Here is an 18528-nt window from a genome sequence, read left to right as displayed (position 1 = left end):
TCTCCAAACGATGCCAGGCTGTTGACCAACAGAGCTGCCAGTTATCATAAGTTATCGGAGCAAAAATGGTCATCACGGGAAGACAAGCAGAAGATGCTCGAACAAGCCCTGGTAGACTCACAGAGGGCAATCACTGTTGATCCCTCTTGGGCAAAAGGTTATTACCGGAGAGCTGTCTCCCTTGCCCTTCTTGGTAGACGAGGACCTTCACTTGCAACAGCTGCGATTGCCCGGCATCTGTTTCCGTTGAGTTGCACACACATTCCAATAGTTGTGGCACACTTTGGAGACTATTATTCTCGCGTCGTTAACACAGTACAGGACCTTCAAACTGCAACTGACAAAACAGACACTGAAGCAAAGAAGCTTAAGAGGAAGAACAAAGTCATTTTGATGAAAGAAGGCGAGTATCTGTTGGAAAGAAGTGTTGAAATTTCAGAAGAGATTGTGATCGTTGGTCACGGGAAGGTATCAGTTGCGTGCAAGACTGGAGCACCTTTTCGCTTCAAAGCAGCATATCATGTTGAGAATGTGGAAATAGCTACGGACTTTGACAGCCATGAGGAATCACAAGAGTGCAGTTCAAGTGACACTGAACCAGAAGTGATACGCCTAGCAACGCCCTCCGGGTACGACAACACAAGCAATGAATGTAAGGTGAACTAGCGGACGATGAAGATTTGTCGCTTGGACTGAAATCCTTTTTAATGAGGTTTCCCAGTAAATGATCTTATAAATGAAACACAGAGCATGCTGAATTATCGTTTATAGAGACAGAAAAAAAAGCAATGAACATGCATTATTGAGTTGCATCATTTAAATGCTTTAACTATAGGGATGAGGACCTAGGCGCAAGTTGACTGAGGTGCCATGCCCTCACAGAAGTAACTTAAAACTGAATAATTAAGTTTTTAGATGAAAAGCGAGCATCATAAAATTTCATATTACTCGTGAAAATTATTTCTAGATAAAAGGATTAAGGAATCTGTATGAGAGGGAAAATTGTCGAAGTATGTGAGTGTTCAGTTAGACTTTGTTCTCTCTTTAACTAAAGTGGGTTAGCTGATGGCAAGTAAAAAAGACAAACCTCACCCCATCTTGTCTTACCTTAGATAACAAGAATTCGACTCTAGTGGCTAATTAATAAATTCTTGATTCACAATTATAGTGTTTTCATATGACGTCACGGCTGCCATTTTGGTTTTCCTAAACAGTGAAAAGTTGGCCATATTGATGTTCCAAACTAGTCATGGTTGAATTCTTCTTCAATGCACTTTTTTTTTTCTGTTGCACTTGATCCCGTGAATGAAAAAGCTCTATAGTAATTATGAGTGATCATTATGATTTGAACCATCGATGCATAATCGTCATCAAGGTGTTTATATCTTCATCGTTACCTGATTTGGTTCGCATTGACTACGACAGTTGAGTGAGGTGTGACGATGGTTTGGAGACCAGGTTTTGATGTTAAAATCTTGTTGTTATCATGGGCAGCTCGCTTCGTTTCCAGTGGTAACGTGTCGTTTGACTTCTTTAAGCGGGCTTCCATATTTGACAGTTGGTGACGCACGGCTCACGAGATTCGGTTACCATTAGAAACGTGGAAGGTTGCTCATGACAACACCAATATTTTAAGGTCAAAACCCGTCACCAACTTTTTTTTGCACCTCACTCAACTAATAATCGTAGGTCTTCCTTGGCACGCACACTTTGCCCGTTAAGGTGATTCGTCGATATTGCATTGCGCATCCTTTACTGCGCATGAAAATCACGTAATTAGGAGTTGAAGCGAGCGTGCATTCCGTGGACGCGGTATTAGGGACCTTTAGCAGTCATGACGGCAACGCCGAGGAAGACGTCGATTAAAAAAGGAATTTCTGCTTCAATTAGAAATTCGAAATTGGTTGCATGTGTTTACCGACTTTACCGTCTCCAACGGCGCCACACCTCAACCTCAGCATAACGTATATTAGCCACGTTGAGGTCTAAATGGAAATTACAATGATTTGCCGTTGTGCTTTCCGCTCTCAGACGACGCAAATTTTGGTGATTTCACGTTGTTGGTTTACAAAGGACGGCTAAGAAATGTCTTGAAAGTTTTAAAACGCACGTGCTGGCTATTTTTCGGCCCATTAAATCTTTTGTTTAATTTCGCCACTTCCTCGTTGCCGTCGCCGTCACCGTCGTGGTTAACTCTAGTCTCCCTCGCAGCCGTTTTTTTTTGGATGTCACGCAACGCTCCCCCAAAAGAACCATGTGTTTTTTTGGGGGGAGCGTTGCGTGACATCCAAAAAAACGGTTGCGAGGGAGACTAGGTTAACTCAAGGTCTCTTTTAATTTCCAGCCAATGGACCAAGTGGAGAAGAACGATGGGTTGTAGCTCTTGAAAAAACACAGTGGCCTCTATTTTGTATTGCATAATATTGCTGAATAAATTATCCCCTTTAAATTGGAGAAATAAAAAAAAAAAAAAAAAAATTAACGAAGGGAATAAAAAAGATATAGCAGACAGCCTGCACGAAGCCCGTTACGCGATGATGCAAATTATGACTAGATGCAACGACTTGAAGAACGTTTTGAGTCGATCTTGTTTGAAATTGCATAATTTTTCCACAAATTATATATCGAACTGTTTCATACGTTCCAAAATGCAAGTCAAATTTTAAAATTTTGGTGGAAAAAATATTTAACAACTAAGCGTTACGGTCAATTTAAGAAGTGATTGACATGCAACCTCTCCCCTTAATATCTATACATTATTCAGTATAGAGGTAGTGAGAATACTCTGATCGAAAACCAAGTTTCTAATCTGGATGGATTAGAAACTTGTAGAGACCTTGTTCAGTGGAAGTTTGATCTTACACCCACGCCTGATAAGACAAGACATTTCTAAACTCTACACCATTTACAGAATTAAAATTCTAATGGTAACAGCACTGAGTGGATAATTTCATTTGTGTCTAGTTATAAAAGTGATTAACAAATTAAGGAGAATACATAATGGAAATCCTTCTTATTAATTACAAGTCAACAAAATGCATAACAGTAGTGGCACATGGGAAAGCACATGTACTGTCCAGCTACAGGCATGACACTGTACATGTCCTATTAGTGCTCAACTTGGGCTGGTGATAACCAGTCACTTTCAAGAACTTCATCATATATAGTTTTGATTTCCATGTAATACTAAAGAACTATTGATAATTAGTATAATTTCAGAGCTGAGCAAAGAGTTTCCAGCAATCTGATTGGTCGAGCGGTTCCTTATATGATGCTATATAAACCGCTCCGCGCCGTTTATATAAAATGTTAAAATAAAATGTTAATGTTACTAAAATGTTATGATTTTAGACATTTCTCTGTTGTTCAGCTCTGAAATTATACTAAAACAATTATTTGCCTCAGGTTTGGTGAATATTGTCGAATAATCCCCTCGACTTCGTCTCGGGGATTATTCGACGATATTCACCTAGCCTTCGGTGAATACGGTAATTGTTAAGTATAAACCACCCCTTTACAAAATAGAATCAAATAGTGGCAAAGGTCAAGTTTAGATGATGGAGTAGAGCTACTCACGTACTACTGTGATAGAATTTGGTCCACCAAGGGAATTCACACACTATATGTGCATTTATTGTCAACACATGACTTTTTACTGTATTTGTTTAGCTTGAGTGATAGAAAAAAAAAACTATTCGGTACATACACATTTGCATTTCATCTGTAATCTTTACCCCATAGGAGTGCCATCTAGTACTCCCCTGTTTTTACACTGAAATCTGAAGTGCCACATGGCACTGTTAAGGTTCCTATGATCAAGCCAATGAGGATGCATTGCTATTGTGGTCCATTTGTTGCTAGTAAGTCATTTCCAGTTATTTCTATTTCCATATTGACTTTACATCAAAGTGAATAGTTTTGTAGGTTTTGTTTTTTCTCTTTAAGATCTAAGATCAAGCCAAACTCAAGTTACAGTTTGTTAAAAGGAAAACTCAGCCAAGTGCCCTTCTTGATTAAGACTGCTCCTTCCAATAAGAGCCCCTCTCCTTTAAGCTGAAATTTTAATCAATAATGTGAGTGCTTATTCAAGGAAATACTGTATCATACTTTAATGACTGAAACAATATTCATTCAAGTATTACTCTGGCAAAAGCCAATGTCTGTTTGAGCCACACCAAAGAAAATTTGCATTCAATGACAAAAGAACTACAACAATGCATTTGATTTTGACGTCTGTTTATTCAAGACATTCAATTAGAGTTACAAGACTAATCTTTACGATTCATCTTCGCCCTCCTCATCTTCGTCTTCATTGTTGATCTGGAAGTACCTCAGCTCATAGGTAGCTTGTGCAGATGATACAACTCGCAGCCAGTCACGAAGATTGTTCTTCTTCAGGTACTTCTTAGTCAGATACTTAAGATACCTGCAACAAATGCAGATGGGTTCAGTCATTTTATTACAGCAACTCTGGCATCTTACAAAGACAGTCCTGTAGCTGAATCTATCACGGCTTGCTTTCATTCATGGAAATCTCTTTCACATAATTTCTAATTTGAAAGCTGGTTTGGCTGTGGTAATCACTTTAAGTTGGAGAAAGTTAAAACCAGATGTGATGACGCAACTATAGATACCTTCCTAGGTAGGACCAACATTAAAGAATTCTTACTTGTTTGAGCACGTTTCTAGCTAAGAATGAAGAGCCTGTCCCCTTAATAAGTATGTAAAAATGTGATATTTTAACAAATTCTCAAAACTTTTTTAACTTACGTACAGGTTGATATGGGAAAAAAAAAAAATAAACAGTCAAAAGTAGATGTTACAATTTTTTTGCATGAATGAGCTCCGAAAAAGATTGCTTCCTATACTTCAGCTAACACTTTGAACCATAAAAACATCCTAGGTTAGGTCAATAGTGGAAAATGGTGCAATGGTTAGGGGTTTTTAAGGAGGGTAGGGGTCAGGGAGGCTTAGCAATGAAAAATCATGAGTTTTAGTTCAATTCCAACCTTTGAAGAAAACTTGTCAAATTTCATGATACGTATCGTAATAGCTGAAGGAAATAGGAATTCTTAAGAACACAAGTTGCATGTTAAGAAAATTTGTTACACATTTGAGCCACCAAACTCACCTTTTGGAGAATGGAATGTCAGAAACAACAGTGATCTTGTTCTTCTGACGATCAATGGACACATCACTGCCAAAATTATTGGTCTTGCCACCAACTTTAATCCTCTCATGGAGAAACTGTTCCTAGAAGACAAAAATGTGGCTCTTAGGGAAGGTGGCCCTAAGCATGGCAAACCAATTAAATTTCTTTCCTACCCTCATTGTTTTCTCTACAAAAAAGGTTATTAAGCAGCATTTAATAACTGCAGAGAAATATTTGAGGGCTGTATTTTACTTGAATTTAACACTGCAAAAAAAGGAAAATTGTTAAGAACTTAAGAATAACAACCTTCTCACATCTTAAAAAAAAAAAAATCATTGATCTATTTTTCCAGAGAAGAAATATATTCCAGTCCCTAGATAAGCACTCATGATGGTGCAATTTATCTGAAAAGGTTTTCAGTCAACAGAGACAAGCCATTAAAATTTTTAATAAGCTTTTTTTTTTGGTTTCCATGTTCAAAAAAAATACCACTGTTACAGTCATATTTTCTGGTAGACAAAGAAGCAAACCCCAAGATACTGAATTTTTTTTTTTTTGCCTTGAGGTTTTCACATCTTTTCCAAAATTGGCAGCCCTACAGTTACTCTGCCACAGCTAGAACATTGTACCACATTCACAATTAACCTGCCCTGCAATATATTTTGGTTTTAGAAACTAAACTGAAAATGTAAATTGACCAATGTAAAGAGTTCTTAGAGCTGAAATTTCAAGGGTTTACCCTTCATCAGAGCAACAATGTTTCTTAGATAAGAAAAGATAGTTTATTTATCCACTTAACACCTAGGAGCATTTTGCATACTCATTTACAATACGCAAGTGCAATTGCAAAATACTGAAAATAATGAAAATTACCTAAGTATAAAGGACTATAAATAATCATGTGCACAGCACAATAACAAATTCTTATTATGGTGCTTAGTGATAAATAAAATGGTACAAGGTTTAATTAGTTTATTATACTTCTAAAAGTATTCCCAGAACCAGTTATTCTAGTATTATGTGGTAGAGTATTCTAAAGGTGGCTGGCTATGGATGCAAAGGAATTAAGGTGCCACCTGCTTTTAAAAAAATTTTGCTTAAGTTTAGTGCCTCTTAAGAAACTTACTCTATTTATTCATCTGTCCTACAATAGTTTTGGAAAGTTATGAAAACAATAAGATCATTACTCACAAAGTTGGCTACATCCATGATGCCATCTTCAACTGGATGAGTACAGTCCACAGTGAACTTCAACTGTGTTTTTTTCTTCTGTTGCTTCTTTTTCTGCGTAAAAATTAAACAAGAGAGATTCAATCAACAGTGTCAATAAATACAGTAACAGTCAACCTTTTAACTTGCAGAATTGATTAACATGTAAATTCTATAATATCCATACATTACCCAGCAAACATAATAATAATAATAATAATAATAACACCTTTATTTAGACACAATAATGTTTAAAGCTGAACAGCTTGTGGGATCGTGTGTAAATGCAAATAAACTCTAAATTAAATAGCTTCAAATGATGATGGTTAGTGAGGAGAGGGAAAGACCGGAGTACCCGGAGAGAAACCTCCCTTACTATTATATTATTATTATTAATGGTCCTAAGAGAGCAATAAGAATACTCAAACTTATAAGGTTAAGAATGTTTTCTTGATCTCACTTCTTTAATTTACAAGGAAATGTGTGGAAACTAGAGGGGAGATTTAGCAATCAGATTTTGGGAATGGGTTAAGGATGAAATTATGACCAAGAAATTGGGAATACATATTTTTCATCCACTTTCTCCCCGTATGTTTCCTTACTATTGGTTTATATGTAAATTAAGAGTTAATTAACATGCAAGAACCGTTTTCTACTAAGGGAGTACATTTTCTGACCAACCCTGAGACCACTAATTCTTTCACGTCCTTCTTCAACAATCTGAGATATCTACATGGTTTCCTGAGACAAGGTTTCGCGTTAACAAATCTTTGTAAGCAAAAACGATGTTACTTTAAACTAATCACATATAAGCCGCAAGAATCAGCTCGGGAACACTTAAATTAACGACAAAACTTCTAAACATGTATCGAGGAGTTAAAAAAATTATATTCAGTACATGCTATAATTTCGATGAAGACGTGTGGGTTAATAATGGTTAGAACGCCCCAAAAAGGTACTCAAAATGAAGAAAAAAACGTTCTCTTAAATTTCATCTCATACATCAGTAGTTAAACGCGTTTAAATATGGTAAAAAAGGGTAAAACTCTTAATAATTCTTACCGCCGGCATGATGGCTCAAGAGAGAAAGAAAGAGAACACATGTGGCAATGCAGGGGGTACTTGACCATTCGCATGCGCTGAAATTAATTCAGCTGTATAAACCAGCCTGCGGGCGCCTTGATGATTCAAAATGGCGCCCAGACGGCCAAGCGAAGAAGAGTTGGGAAGAAAATGGGATCGGTGCCTTGTAGATACAACCTTTAAAACTGGTATTTTAAAAATCAAGAAGAGGTAGAAAATAATTCTGATAAGAGGTCGTTGAATTTATCTCACACGTTTTTTTTTTCAGTCGGTGGAGCCGTGTTTGGCGGTGTACTTTCGTTATTGTTCTTCAAAAGTAAGTCCGGAGAAACCAAAGTTTAAGTGTAAGCTTATGCAGAAGTTTTAAGCTCTTTGAGAATTGTAAAATTCGTGTATTCTTCTGAAAACTAGCCTTGAAGGTTATTGTTGTGAAATTCCTTCTCGTTACAGGATTCCAATTTTGACTCAACACCAATATTGTTAAAGACGATGTGTTCCCAGACATGAAATCACTGGTTTCAACTCTTCACTCCAAAGATCTCATTAGTGATTCTCCTTACTGTCTGCCACACAATTATTATGATATGATTTTGGAGAATTTGGTATTGGATCAACTTTAAGATCCACTAGTTGATATTTTTCTTCATTCCTCTCCCTTGTCTTCTTTATATTGTATTTGTATCGTAAGGAGAAATTCTCTCTTGGTCACCAACAGGAGTTGAAGGGTGTAAGGGTTTTAAATGTCTTTGGCACTTCTACACCCAAAGCATCTTCACAAAAAATGAAAAGCTCATCTACAATGTTACTATCATCAAAGCTTAAATGAAGCTAATTAGTCAAACGAAGGAAAATTTACCTCTTGCACTGTGGAATATTTCCTACAAATAAGACAAAGAAGACTTAACAGGATGAAGGCTTGGAATCTATTGTTTGGATCTTTCTTTATAAAAATTATTGTAGCATCTTCTAATATTCTAATATATTTCCTTCCTTTTATATGAAGGGGCTGCATGGCCTGTCACATTAGGTATTGGTGTAGGCCTTGGAGCTGGATATTCAAACTGTAGACACCAGTTGTACTGGCAGGGTCCCCCTGGACCTCCATTTGGAAGGCCTCATTGGGGAAGGCCTGGTGATGGTGGCGAGAGACGACCCCCTTTCAAGGTAGGTCAAAGGAAATGAAAAAGGTGTCACAGGAAGTGCTTAACCATCAAGACAAAGCATTTTTCTCTTTATTCTGGTTATTTAGCGACACTAGAAAGTCTTGGCCAGCCAAGGTGATTTCTTTTTTTTTTTCTGTGCAAATTACAATTACGATAACTTATGTACAATACTGTTACTTAACTTAAAAACACTAAGTAAACACTATTTATATCACAATGCTAATGCTACATACGATGTTATCACAAGTTACACAGCCAATATTTTTTGTCTAGTTTTAAAAAACTTAAATCACAGGGGCTAATTGCACTAAATTATTACTAAAAATTGGCTACAAGTAATATTTTTGTATTTCTTCTAATCCATTATTTTTATTTTATAAATTCTTTTCCTTTATATTTTTTTGGGGTGAGGACTTATTCTACACAATGTATACAATTTTAATGTATGTTTCACATGTAAGAGAAGGACTGGTTTGGGAGTCAAGGGAGACCTGATCCAGCAAGGATAGAAAAGGCATCCTTTACTGTGTGTTGCCTGGTGTTCTATTTTCTAAGTGATGTATGTTTTGGATGAAGATCAAGGAATTGGTTTGAGTTGGATAAAGTTCCTTCAATCAACATGTCCAAATATAGTGTTTAGCCATTTGGCAGCAATTTCTTGAGTGAAATGTGGCTTCACCACCAAATAAATGTTATATCCAGTTTTATTTAACCCTGTCATTCCATTAGTTTTGAAACCAATGTCAATCTGCCCACCTTTTTATTTGAACCAATGAAAAGTTTCTAGATTCTATAGGGGTTACTTTCTATAGATTCTTATTTTGACCTATATGACTAGTTGAATGGGTTCAATAGAAAAAACTCCCTCACCTATCTCTGTCCTGTGATAAAATTATTTCAGTTATGAAGAATTATCTGAATTCTACCCATTTGACTATGGTGAAATAATCAAGATAAGTTTTAATTATACTGAACTTTTCGTGGTATCAACAGTGTACCATTTACAATTAGTGATTCGCTCGTATGGTTGAAGGTGCTACTTATTTTGAAGATTAGCCCACCAAGGATCAACGTTGTCAGGTTTTATTTGTACTTGAGTGAACACGGCTCGTTACATCCGTGGTTATGTCGCAGTCAACTGAAAATTAAATAATTTTGGGATACATTATTAATTACAATATTCTTAGTCGAAGCGACAAATGGTTTTGTAACAATTTGTGTTTCAGAGTAGTTGGATCCCTTGATTCACTATCTCAATGCTTCATCTTGATGCTTACGTTTACGACCATTGATGACCAGCCTCGAATGTTGTTACAGCATAAATTGTTCCTTTTAAATTATAAGTCACATGACCTCATTTTCCTGCCGTGCGTAGTCGAGGCAAATTCGCAATTACGATAATTAATTCTAATTCTTTACTACACACTCCACTGAACATGCAAATCAATTATTATCATTCTGTTTCACAACCTAAAGTAACTCTATATTTGATGCAACCACCTTATTATTAGTGTATATATTTATGGCTTACTGGTGGTCTTTTGGGTTATTACAGGGGAATGAAGGCACCAATTGACTTCTATTTTTCTCTCCATATTGGCAGCCTGCAAGAGCGGATGACACAACTCCTGAGAAACCAGTTGAAAGTCAAGAAATAAAGCAGGGGGAGAAACCAAGTGAAAGTTAAAAGCAACAAAAACATTCATCTGACTGTTTAGAGAATTGCCAGTATAGGAAGTGAATGACTAACAGATCATAGCATGGGAAGAAAAACACAAAACTAACCTGAAACTAACACTTGAACCATCCAGTGGCAAGCTTGTAAAGTTTGGTGAACAGCATTAAGAACTACTTTCCTTTATCATTTACATCAGCTGCAACTGACATTGAAGTTGACCTGATCAGAACTTATTTTTTCCCAATTATCCAAATTTGAAATATCGGAATTTGGGGAAAAACAACTGACATCTAAAGCTCTGGTGGATAAACCCAACAAACGCTTTCAGTTTAATAGCCAGAGTCAAATGAAAGCTAAAATTTGATATTATATTGGCAAGTCTTGTGGTTTTATTTAGGTTTGTTTCTGACAAGAATGTGAAAAGTAGAGTATGTTTCAGGGTAATTTTTTTTTTTAATTAAGTGGAATAAAAGGAACAGATTTAAAGTATTGTCTGCATTTATAATTGAAAGAGCTAAACCTTTGGTGTCATAAACAAAGCAAATGTTCTCAGCACAAGAGTTTTTTTTATTTGCCATCTTCATTACCCCCAAAATGCTTCTTTTGTGTCTACTACATCATTAAACATTTTCCTTGTTGGGTTCTTTGAGTTTGAATAGAGATAGGGGAAGAAAATTATGCAAGGAAAAACCTGAGCCAAGCTTTTTGCAGTGCTAATCAGAATGGAAGGCAACAAAATGCCAATGAATAGGAAACATATTCATAAGAAACTGTGTATCTCATCGACTTTTACCTAGGGTGTGTATGCGCTTGCATTTAGAGGTCAAAATCCTTCTTTAAATATTATAATCATTACAATGTTGCATAAAATGTTTTCATTGATATTATGGAAAATTGCAGATAGAGAACACATAAAAAATTATTGGGTGAGACCAGTGATGGATTATCTTTGTAGACAAAGTAATCTTGCTTCATACAAGATGTTCATATGAAAAATCTTGATTCAAGGTGATGTAAAATTTTTTAATGATAACCGTTTTTTAAGAAGAAATAGCATTTCACTTCAACTCTGAACTAAATTGCATTAAATTTAATCAGAAATTCGGAATATTTTTAATAGTTTTTGGCATGATTACCTTCATTGAGTTTAGTACTAACAAAAAAATGCAAATATTTAAATGCTTTTACAAATTCATGAACAAAAATGAAGGAGGTGTTCCTTTCTTCACTATTTGGTGAGTCTAAGTGGTAAATATAGCCTTCATCACCAAGACTACATTGGGTGAGCTCAGATTTCGTAATCAGAAATTGATGCGAGATGACCTTATGATGGTTTCTGAGTTTGGTGGTTGACACTAAAATGTGTACTACATAACAAATATTTGAAGATTCAATTTTAGTGTGATGTGGGTGACAATGCATGGACCATTGCGGCTCAATCTTGTCTCCTCTTAGTTACCATCATCATCATCATTACAGCTGTTATTATTATCATCATCATTATTTTCACCACTTTTGTTACCTTTGCAATACCCCTTCCCACTTGCTCCTCCACTCTCTCCACCCCCCTCTCTTTGAACTTGCAGCCCTCTCTTTTCCTATGTTCCTGTTGGAAAGTAGAGCTAAATAAATGTCCTTGATGGAATTATGATATTTCTTTTTTTTACTGTAAACAAAACTGAGCGTATTTAGAACCAGACTTAGAACCATATCATTGTTCTTTTTGCTCAGCCAATTTGTTTATTTTGAGAAAAGAATTCCTATTTCAGGTATGTCTTAAACCTTTACTTCTCAGAGGAGATCAACATGTAACTTCTCCGTATCATATCCATACATTTTCCAGCAGAAGGTAACGAGAATACAGTACCTATCGGGGGTTTTTTCTTGATCCAACTCCAAATTCGTGAGACTAATTTACAATGGAACATATAGTATCCAGAGGGGAGAATTAAAAGTTGGATCTCTGAAGTTAATTGCTGTAGAGCCTCAGAGAAGAGAAACCATAGTGATATCATTTATGTTACAAATATGCACTTGTAGACAAAAGTTATTTGAAATTGTAAGTGACAGATTTGCATGTACATGTACATAGGGTTTTGAATGTTTGTTAACTTGTAAAGGAAACTTGATTAAAATGGGGTGAAGCAATTCTCAATTGTGTTCACCCTTTAACTCCCATGAGTGACCAAGAAAGGATTTCTCCTTACATTATCAATATAATATCAAGCAGACAAGTAATGAGAAGAAAAGAAAAATATCAGTTAGGGGATTATTAGTTGATCCAATACCAAAAATATCCCAAACAAAACATGCATGAATAATTTTGCCCAAAATTTTGAATAACTGCTCAGGCTCTATGACTTATTTGAGGAAATAAGGCCAGCCAACTTTTATTAAACTTTTTTTGGGATGTTTCATCATTGGTTTATGACAGGTTGTGGAATTTTGATGCAGGTTTAAAATAGGGTTGGAATAATTTTGTATTTTGATCTGAGATGAGGAAAGGTTGATTTTAGGGATGCTTTCCCTGCTGAAGAGAGGGCACTACTCAGAGGGGAACTTCTACAGGGGACTTGAGGCATGTTCTTCAGATAAGTTATTTCAGGTCATTTTTGATATTGAGAAGGTTCCAACCCCCCCCCCCCCCCCTTCCCCCAATCTGGCAAGCCTAACCATAGGGGGCTGATCATGAATTGATTACAACACAGTATAAATCTGTTAATATGTGATTTATTCCACATTCATTTGATAAACTTAGGAGTTCTGTCCTTATTTAAAAAATTCACTGGTGAGTGAGTTCTCTGCTGTTTAAGTCTTGAGCAATTGTCAATATAGGAATATCATATCTTTGAACTGTGGATCAATCTATGAAGATGAGTGATCATCACTGTTAGATGCACTACATCTTCATTAGCTAAGTCTCAATATACCTTACATTGTATCATGATAATAGGAATAGGCCCAAAATATGTACAAAACACTCTAATATTTACAACAAATGGTAGAAACCTCAAAAGGATTGTTGGTACAATTCTCGCATCACTTATCTACAAAAAAGTATGAAACTACTTGAACCGGATCGCTTTAACAGAAAAAAAAAGAAAAATGAAAGAAACTTTTTATACTAGCGAGTAATCTGTACCGTATTTCCTCATTTGATCTGCTTGTAATCCCCGACGAACTTCAATAACCTTAAGTGAAAACTACTTGTTGTGACAAACATAATGTCATCAAAAATACAGAAGCATGCAATAAATTTGGGATCGAAACTAACCAATCATAGAATGAGAAAGTTTCCTGAGAGGTCCGAGCTTTGTCTGTTTTCTCTGCAGTAAGCTTTGTATTTTTACTTCATTGTCATTGGTTCGACATCCTTTGCTGTCAATAAACATCTTCATTGGTTCATTTTTTTCATTTCGATCCGATTCAATTAATCTCTCTGCTGTCAGGGCATCATAATATTAGTTTTCTTACATTTGCGCTCTTTACTCGTTGGGTTGTAGTGTCACTGAGCTGGTTACCTCACATTTGAAAATTGTAAGTTGTTACTATAATTTTTTTTTCCCGTTTTGTCAATTATTTGTGAAATTAGCGATGCATACCTTGATGTATGAGGTTATTTTCTGCGAGGCGTAAGGTGCGTAGCTGACAGTTTTCGTTGTAGATGGCTTCAGCCAAGTGCTGTGCTACTTTGTCTGTGATGTTATTCTGTGCGAGGTCTAACTCGCGTAGCTGACAGTTTTCGTTGTTGATGGCTTCAGCCAAGTGCTGTGCTCCTTTGTCTCTGATGTTATTGTATGCGAGGATTAACGTGCGTAGCTGACAGTTTTCGTTGCTGATGGCTTCAGCCAAGTGCTGTGCTCCTTTGTCTGTGATGTTATTGAATGCGAGCATTAACGTGCGTAGCTGACAGTTTTCGTTGCTGATGGCTTCAGCCAAGTGCTGTGCTCCTTTGTCTGTGATGTTATTGCGGGTGAGGTTTAACATGCGTAGCTGACAGTTGTTGTCTCTGATGGCGTCAGCTAAATACTTTGCTGCTTCATCTGCCAATTGACTGTACATGAGGTTTAACCAGCTCAGTTGAGAATTCCTACATTTTAACAAGTTACAAATCTCTAAACAGCCCAAAGGGCCAATGTCATTGCCAGTCAATTCTAAATGTGAAATGTTTTTACCTTGATTCTCAATTACAGTAACTAATGAAGCACAATCAACAGCTGTGAGTTGACAATTAATAAAATTTACAAAATTAAAGTTAATTTGTTGAAGTTTTCTTTGAACTGTCGCCTTCATCTCATTATTTTCACTACAACATTTAAATAATGTCACTGCTAAATGTCTTTTATCTTCAGTCGGCCAGCAGGTGACTTTCCTTGGCTCCATATTCCCTGGCCACTCTTCGATGTAGATTTCGCTTTCTTTCTCTTCAGTTTCCACAGGAAGAAGGTCTGTGATAATTTCGCTCGGTAGTTTTTCTTTATCGTTCATTAGTCCTGTTAGAAACTGGAAAACCAGTTGCCATTTGCCGTCCTCGATGTTCATAGAAACAAAGTTCCTTAATTCTGTTTCACTCATGTTCGCCAGGTGCCTGGCAGCAAAAAACTCCTGCATCGTTAAGTGAATAAAACAGAATTGTTTTTTGTGTTTTAACTCGTCGTTTGGACGGTCGGGTAGACGGTGAAAGAGAGTGTTGTCTTCAATTCCGCTTACTTCGTTTTCTTCAAAGACCAGCCTTCCTTCTTTAATTCCTTCAAATGCCATTTTTTCTAGTTTCTCGAATTTCTTTTTGTCTTCAGGGGGATAATCGTCAGATTCAAAGTGTGCGCGAGTGAAATTCCTGCCGCGGGAGTCTTCGTTGTGTCTTAAGTAAATATATTTCATTGCTCTCTTGTAAATATCTGTTAATTTGGTCGGTAGGGTAAGACTTTGAGAACCATAAAACTTCACCATGTGATGAAGCAACTCGCAAATGATGAAGCAACTCGCAGGAATGTAACACAGAGAGAGGATGTTTATGTTGCCGCGGAGGTGTCGCCATATGGTTTCGCCCGCATTCTTGTCTTCTTCAGCGAATTTGTCTACGTACTTTTCCACTTGTTCGGATGAGAAGCCGAGAATCTCGAACACTTTGTCGAAAGAAACGCATTCGATGCATGGCAAAGCTGTAGGTCTTGTAGTTGTCAAAATGGCAGCTCCTTTGAGAAGTTTCCCAGTCGCCAGCTTCTCGTAAAGAGCGAAGAGGGGCATCTTCTCGTCCACGCAGTCGCCGAATTGAGGACCGTAGTTTTCATCACCAATCTTTGTGTTATGTTTATATTCATCGATTCCATCAAAGATAAGGAGAACTCGTTGGGGGTTCTTGAGGATGTAATTCCAGACTTCGTCAACCATGTGACCTGTGCGCGAATGTTCTGACAAAGTGAGCAGTTCCCTGAGGTTAAGGTCGGTTTTCCCGTTTAATCTTCTGAATTTGATGAAGAAAGCGGCATCAAAATTGATTTTAGCATCAGGTGATTCATGGAATACTTTGTTAGATGCCCAGTCTCTGAGAACTTTGGTACAGTAAAGTGTCTTTCCGATTCCAGGACGACCGACAATCAAAACGTTTTTGTTTTGGTGGTTAAGAATGTCCTCCGGCCCCCTAGGTGTTTCGTTTTTCTCACCCGATTTGGCGTAGGCTCCCAGTTGCTCCCATCTGTTTCCAGAAAAGTCATGGTTAGCTCTATCTGGAACAACGACGAGTTTTGTGTAAATCTGATCCAGAGTAAGATGTTTAGCTGGTCCTTCGCCGGGAGTACTTGATAAGGGCGACCGAAGTTGTGGAGGTTGAGTTGTCTCTTCTTTAATTTTGTTCTTTGTAGTCTCTATGAATTCCTGAAGCGGTGTTTTCTGGAGTTTCTCAGGCTCGCTTTGTATCTGTGGGATGTTCGTTTCACTGTCTGTACTTTTCTCCACCGGGTGAAGTTCATTTGGAACTGGGGTTGGTTCATGCTCTGTTCTTTCTTCTCGCTGCTTGGGTTCTTGTGGGGTGGTTGTTTCATGTTCTGTTCGTTCTTCTCGCTGCTGTGGTTCTAGTTTCAACCCGGTCGAGGTATGGAACTGATTCATGTGAGTTAAGAGAAACTTTAAATTTTCCATGAAACTCTTTTCTTTCCACGCTCGTAGCAAAATATAGACGGTTTCCATCAGAATGCCAAAGACGAAAATTCCGTTCACGATTAGGACAGCGTTCATCCAGGAGTTTTTCTTAGTTGCTCGTTGATTATGACAATTGTGTAAAATCGATGAGGAGTTTTGAATGACAGTAGCTGAAGTCTTCGGCTGATTCCCTTCAGAGGTTAGATAACAAGGAAAGCTGGAGGGAAAGTCCAGAGGATAAAGTAAACGAGTTTGCAGGACCATGAAGAGAGCTCCTAAAATAATCCTCGTGAAAAGTTGACAGCAGTAAGCGATGAACAGTTTTTTTCCAGTTGATAATGGGTTCTCTTGGTCGCGCGACTGTCCCTCGAGATCACCGTTACGAGCGCTTGGCGAAAGTTGATCGACTGTGGGGCTCACTATTTGGGAGTAAATAACACAAACAGTTCCAATGAGAAAGAAGTTAAGAGTTACAAAGCCATAGATAGGAAGATCGTGTTTGTTGTACTGCTTCTCGTACAGCTCGAAACATTGTCCACGTACATGGTCAATGTTTTCAATCTTCGCTCCACTACAGCGGAAATCCAACCTGGATTCGCTTATTTCCGTGTCTGCAAAAATGCTCAGGAAGATTACACCGATCAGGATCCAAATAACAACTGCGGCATGGCTGATTTTGTTAAATGTTTTCCGCGCAAGCAATTCCTTGAGATTATCCATTGTTAGCGTTTGAATTTTCGTTCTTTTCGATTAGATGAAAAGGGCTTTATGTTGTAAGTTGAAATAATGAAAGTGTGATGGACTTCTGGTCAGTCATTGCCACATTTTTTCGTTTCCTTTTGGAAAGCTACAATTATTTTTGGCAAATTTACGGCTGTCAACCAGAAAATGGTTTGTTTTTTACCCTACTATTCAGGATGCTGATGTTGAAAACTGAAAGAGGATACTGAAATGAACACGTGCTGCTTTTGTCAAACTTTTTCTCTAAATTTAATCCAAGGATGTCGTCAAATTTATTTTAAAGAGGCGTCAAATAAGACAATTACAAATAAGGGGAAAAATTTCGATTTCTGAGGCAAACAGCTCGTTTAGTAGCGTCGCCACAAAAGAAATCCATAATTTTGACTGAGCTTTCTCCTTCACGTTCACCTTCTACCCAAGCCAAGGTAATTTACTAAGTACGAGCGCCTCCCAGTACGACTTGGTTGTTCGAATTTCATTTTATTGAATCAAGCAGTTTTCAAAATCGTATGCTTTTTCGGTTGCCTTGTAAGACTGTCAATCCTGATACAAAAGTGAAGACATTCCCGTACAAAAATGAAACGACGGATTATCAGCATCATGTTCTCTATTGTGCTGCTTTTTTAAAGACAATCAAAAATAAGGGGAAGAATTTCGATTTCTGAGGCAAACAGCACGTTTGGTAGCGTCGCCACGAAAGAAATCTATAATTTTGACTGAGCTTTCTCCTTCACCTTCACCTTCTACTCAAGCCAAGGTAATTTGCTGAGTACGAGCGCCTCCCAGCACGACCTGATTGTTCGAATTTCATTTTATTGAATCAAGCAGTTTTCAAAATCGTATGCTTTTTCGATTGCCTTGTAAGACTGTCAGCCGTGATACAAAAGTAAAGACATTCCCGCACGAAAATGAAACGACGGATTATCAGCATCATGTTCTCTATTGTACTGCTTTTTTTAAGACAATCAAAAATAAGGGGAAGAATTTCGATTTCTGAGGCAAACAGCACGTTTAGTAGCGTCGCCACAAAAGAAATCCATAATTTTGACTGAGCTTTCTCCTTCACCTTCACCTTCTCCCCAAGCCAAGGTAATTTGCTAAGTACGAGCGCTTCCCAGCTCGACTTGGTTGTTCGAATTTCATTTTATTGAATCAAGCAGTTTTCAAAATCGTATGCTTTTTCGATTGCCTTGTAAGACTGTCAGCCGTGATACAAAAGTAAAGACATTCCCGCACGAAAATGAAACGACGGATTATCAGCATCATGTTCTCTATTGTACTGCTTTTTAGGGACTCACATTGACGCACAGTACTCGGTAATTTTTTTTCCCCAAAAATACATGGGATAAAAAGAGGCAGTACTA

At 37.3% G+C, this 18528-nt stretch overlaps 3 protein-coding genes across 3 annotated transcripts; 1 reads left to right on the top strand and 2 right to left on the bottom strand.

The window, feature by feature from the left end:
* Positions 1-4219: 4219 nt before the first annotated feature.
* LOC111328582 (large ribosomal subunit protein eL22) lies at positions 4220-7495 on the bottom strand. The gene is made up of 4 exons (XM_022933050.2): positions 7424-7495; positions 6344-6436; positions 5132-5253; positions 4220-4426 (listed from the first exon to the last, which is right to left on the bottom strand). Exons 1-4 carry the CDS (start codon positions 7430-7432, stop codon positions 4276-4278), a joined length of 375 nt encoding a protein of 124 aa, XP_022788785.1. The 5' UTR covers positions 7433-7495; the 3' UTR covers positions 4220-4275.
* An 18-nt stretch (positions 7496-7513) lies between these two features.
* On the top strand, positions 7514-10445 carry LOC111328581 (uncharacterized). The gene is made up of 4 exons (XM_022933049.2): positions 7514-7632; positions 7713-7760; positions 8448-8608; positions 10211-10445. Exons 1-4 carry the CDS (start codon positions 7554-7556, stop codon positions 10292-10294), a joined length of 372 nt encoding a protein of 123 aa, XP_022788784.2. The 5' UTR covers positions 7514-7553; the 3' UTR covers positions 10295-10445.
* Positions 10446-13737: 3292 nt separating this feature from the next.
* LOC148724782 (uncharacterized) lies at positions 13738-17273 on the bottom strand. Its single transcript, XM_088729541.1, has one exon. The coding sequence runs from the start codon at positions 17141-17143 to the stop codon at positions 13874-13876; it is 3270 nt and encodes a 1089-aa protein (XP_088585667.1). The 5' UTR covers positions 17144-17273; the 3' UTR covers positions 13738-13873.
* Between the last annotated feature and the right edge of the window lie 1255 nt (positions 17274-18528).

Source organism: Stylophora pistillata, chromosome 8 (assembly GCF_964205215.1).
Source record: "Stylophora pistillata chromosome 8, jaStyPist1.2, whole genome shotgun sequence".
NCBI classification, from domain to species: Eukaryota; Metazoa; Cnidaria; class Anthozoa; order Scleractinia; family Pocilloporidae; genus Stylophora; species Stylophora pistillata.
The sequence above is the reverse complement of the archived record's forward strand: the minus strand, read 5'-3'. Positions and strand labels throughout refer to the sequence as shown.

What these genes read in the sequence shown, in the direction of transcription:
- LOC111328581 (XM_022933049.2), top strand. Translation starts at nt 7,554, where the DNA reads ATGGCGCCCAGACGGCCAAGCGAAGAAGAGTTGGGAAGAAAATGGGAT. An exon ending in AGATACAACCTTTAAAACTG is followed by an intron (nt 7,633 to 7,712) that starts GTATTTTAAAAA and finishes TTTTTTTTTCAG; the next exon opens with TCGGTGGAGCCGTGTTTGGC. An exon ending in TTCGTTATTGTTCTTCAAAA is followed by an intron (nt 7,761 to 8,447) that starts GTAAGTCCGGAG and finishes TTTTATATGAAG; the next exon opens with GGGCTGCATGGCCTGTCACA.
- LOC148724782 (XM_088729541.1), bottom strand. Translation starts at nt 17,143, where the DNA reads ATGGATAATCTCAAGGAATTGCTTGCGCGGAAAACATTTAACAAAATC.
- LOC111328582 (XM_022933050.2), bottom strand. An exon ending in TCATGGATGTAGCCAACTTT is followed by an intron (nt 5,254 to 6,343) that starts GTGAGTAATGAT and finishes TTTGTCTTCTAG; the next exon opens with GAACAGTTTCTCCATGAGAG. An exon ending in GACATTCCATTCTCCAAAAG is followed by an intron (nt 4,427 to 5,131) that starts GTGAGTTTGGTG and finishes CATTTGTTGCAG; the next exon opens with GTATCTTAAGTATCTGACTA.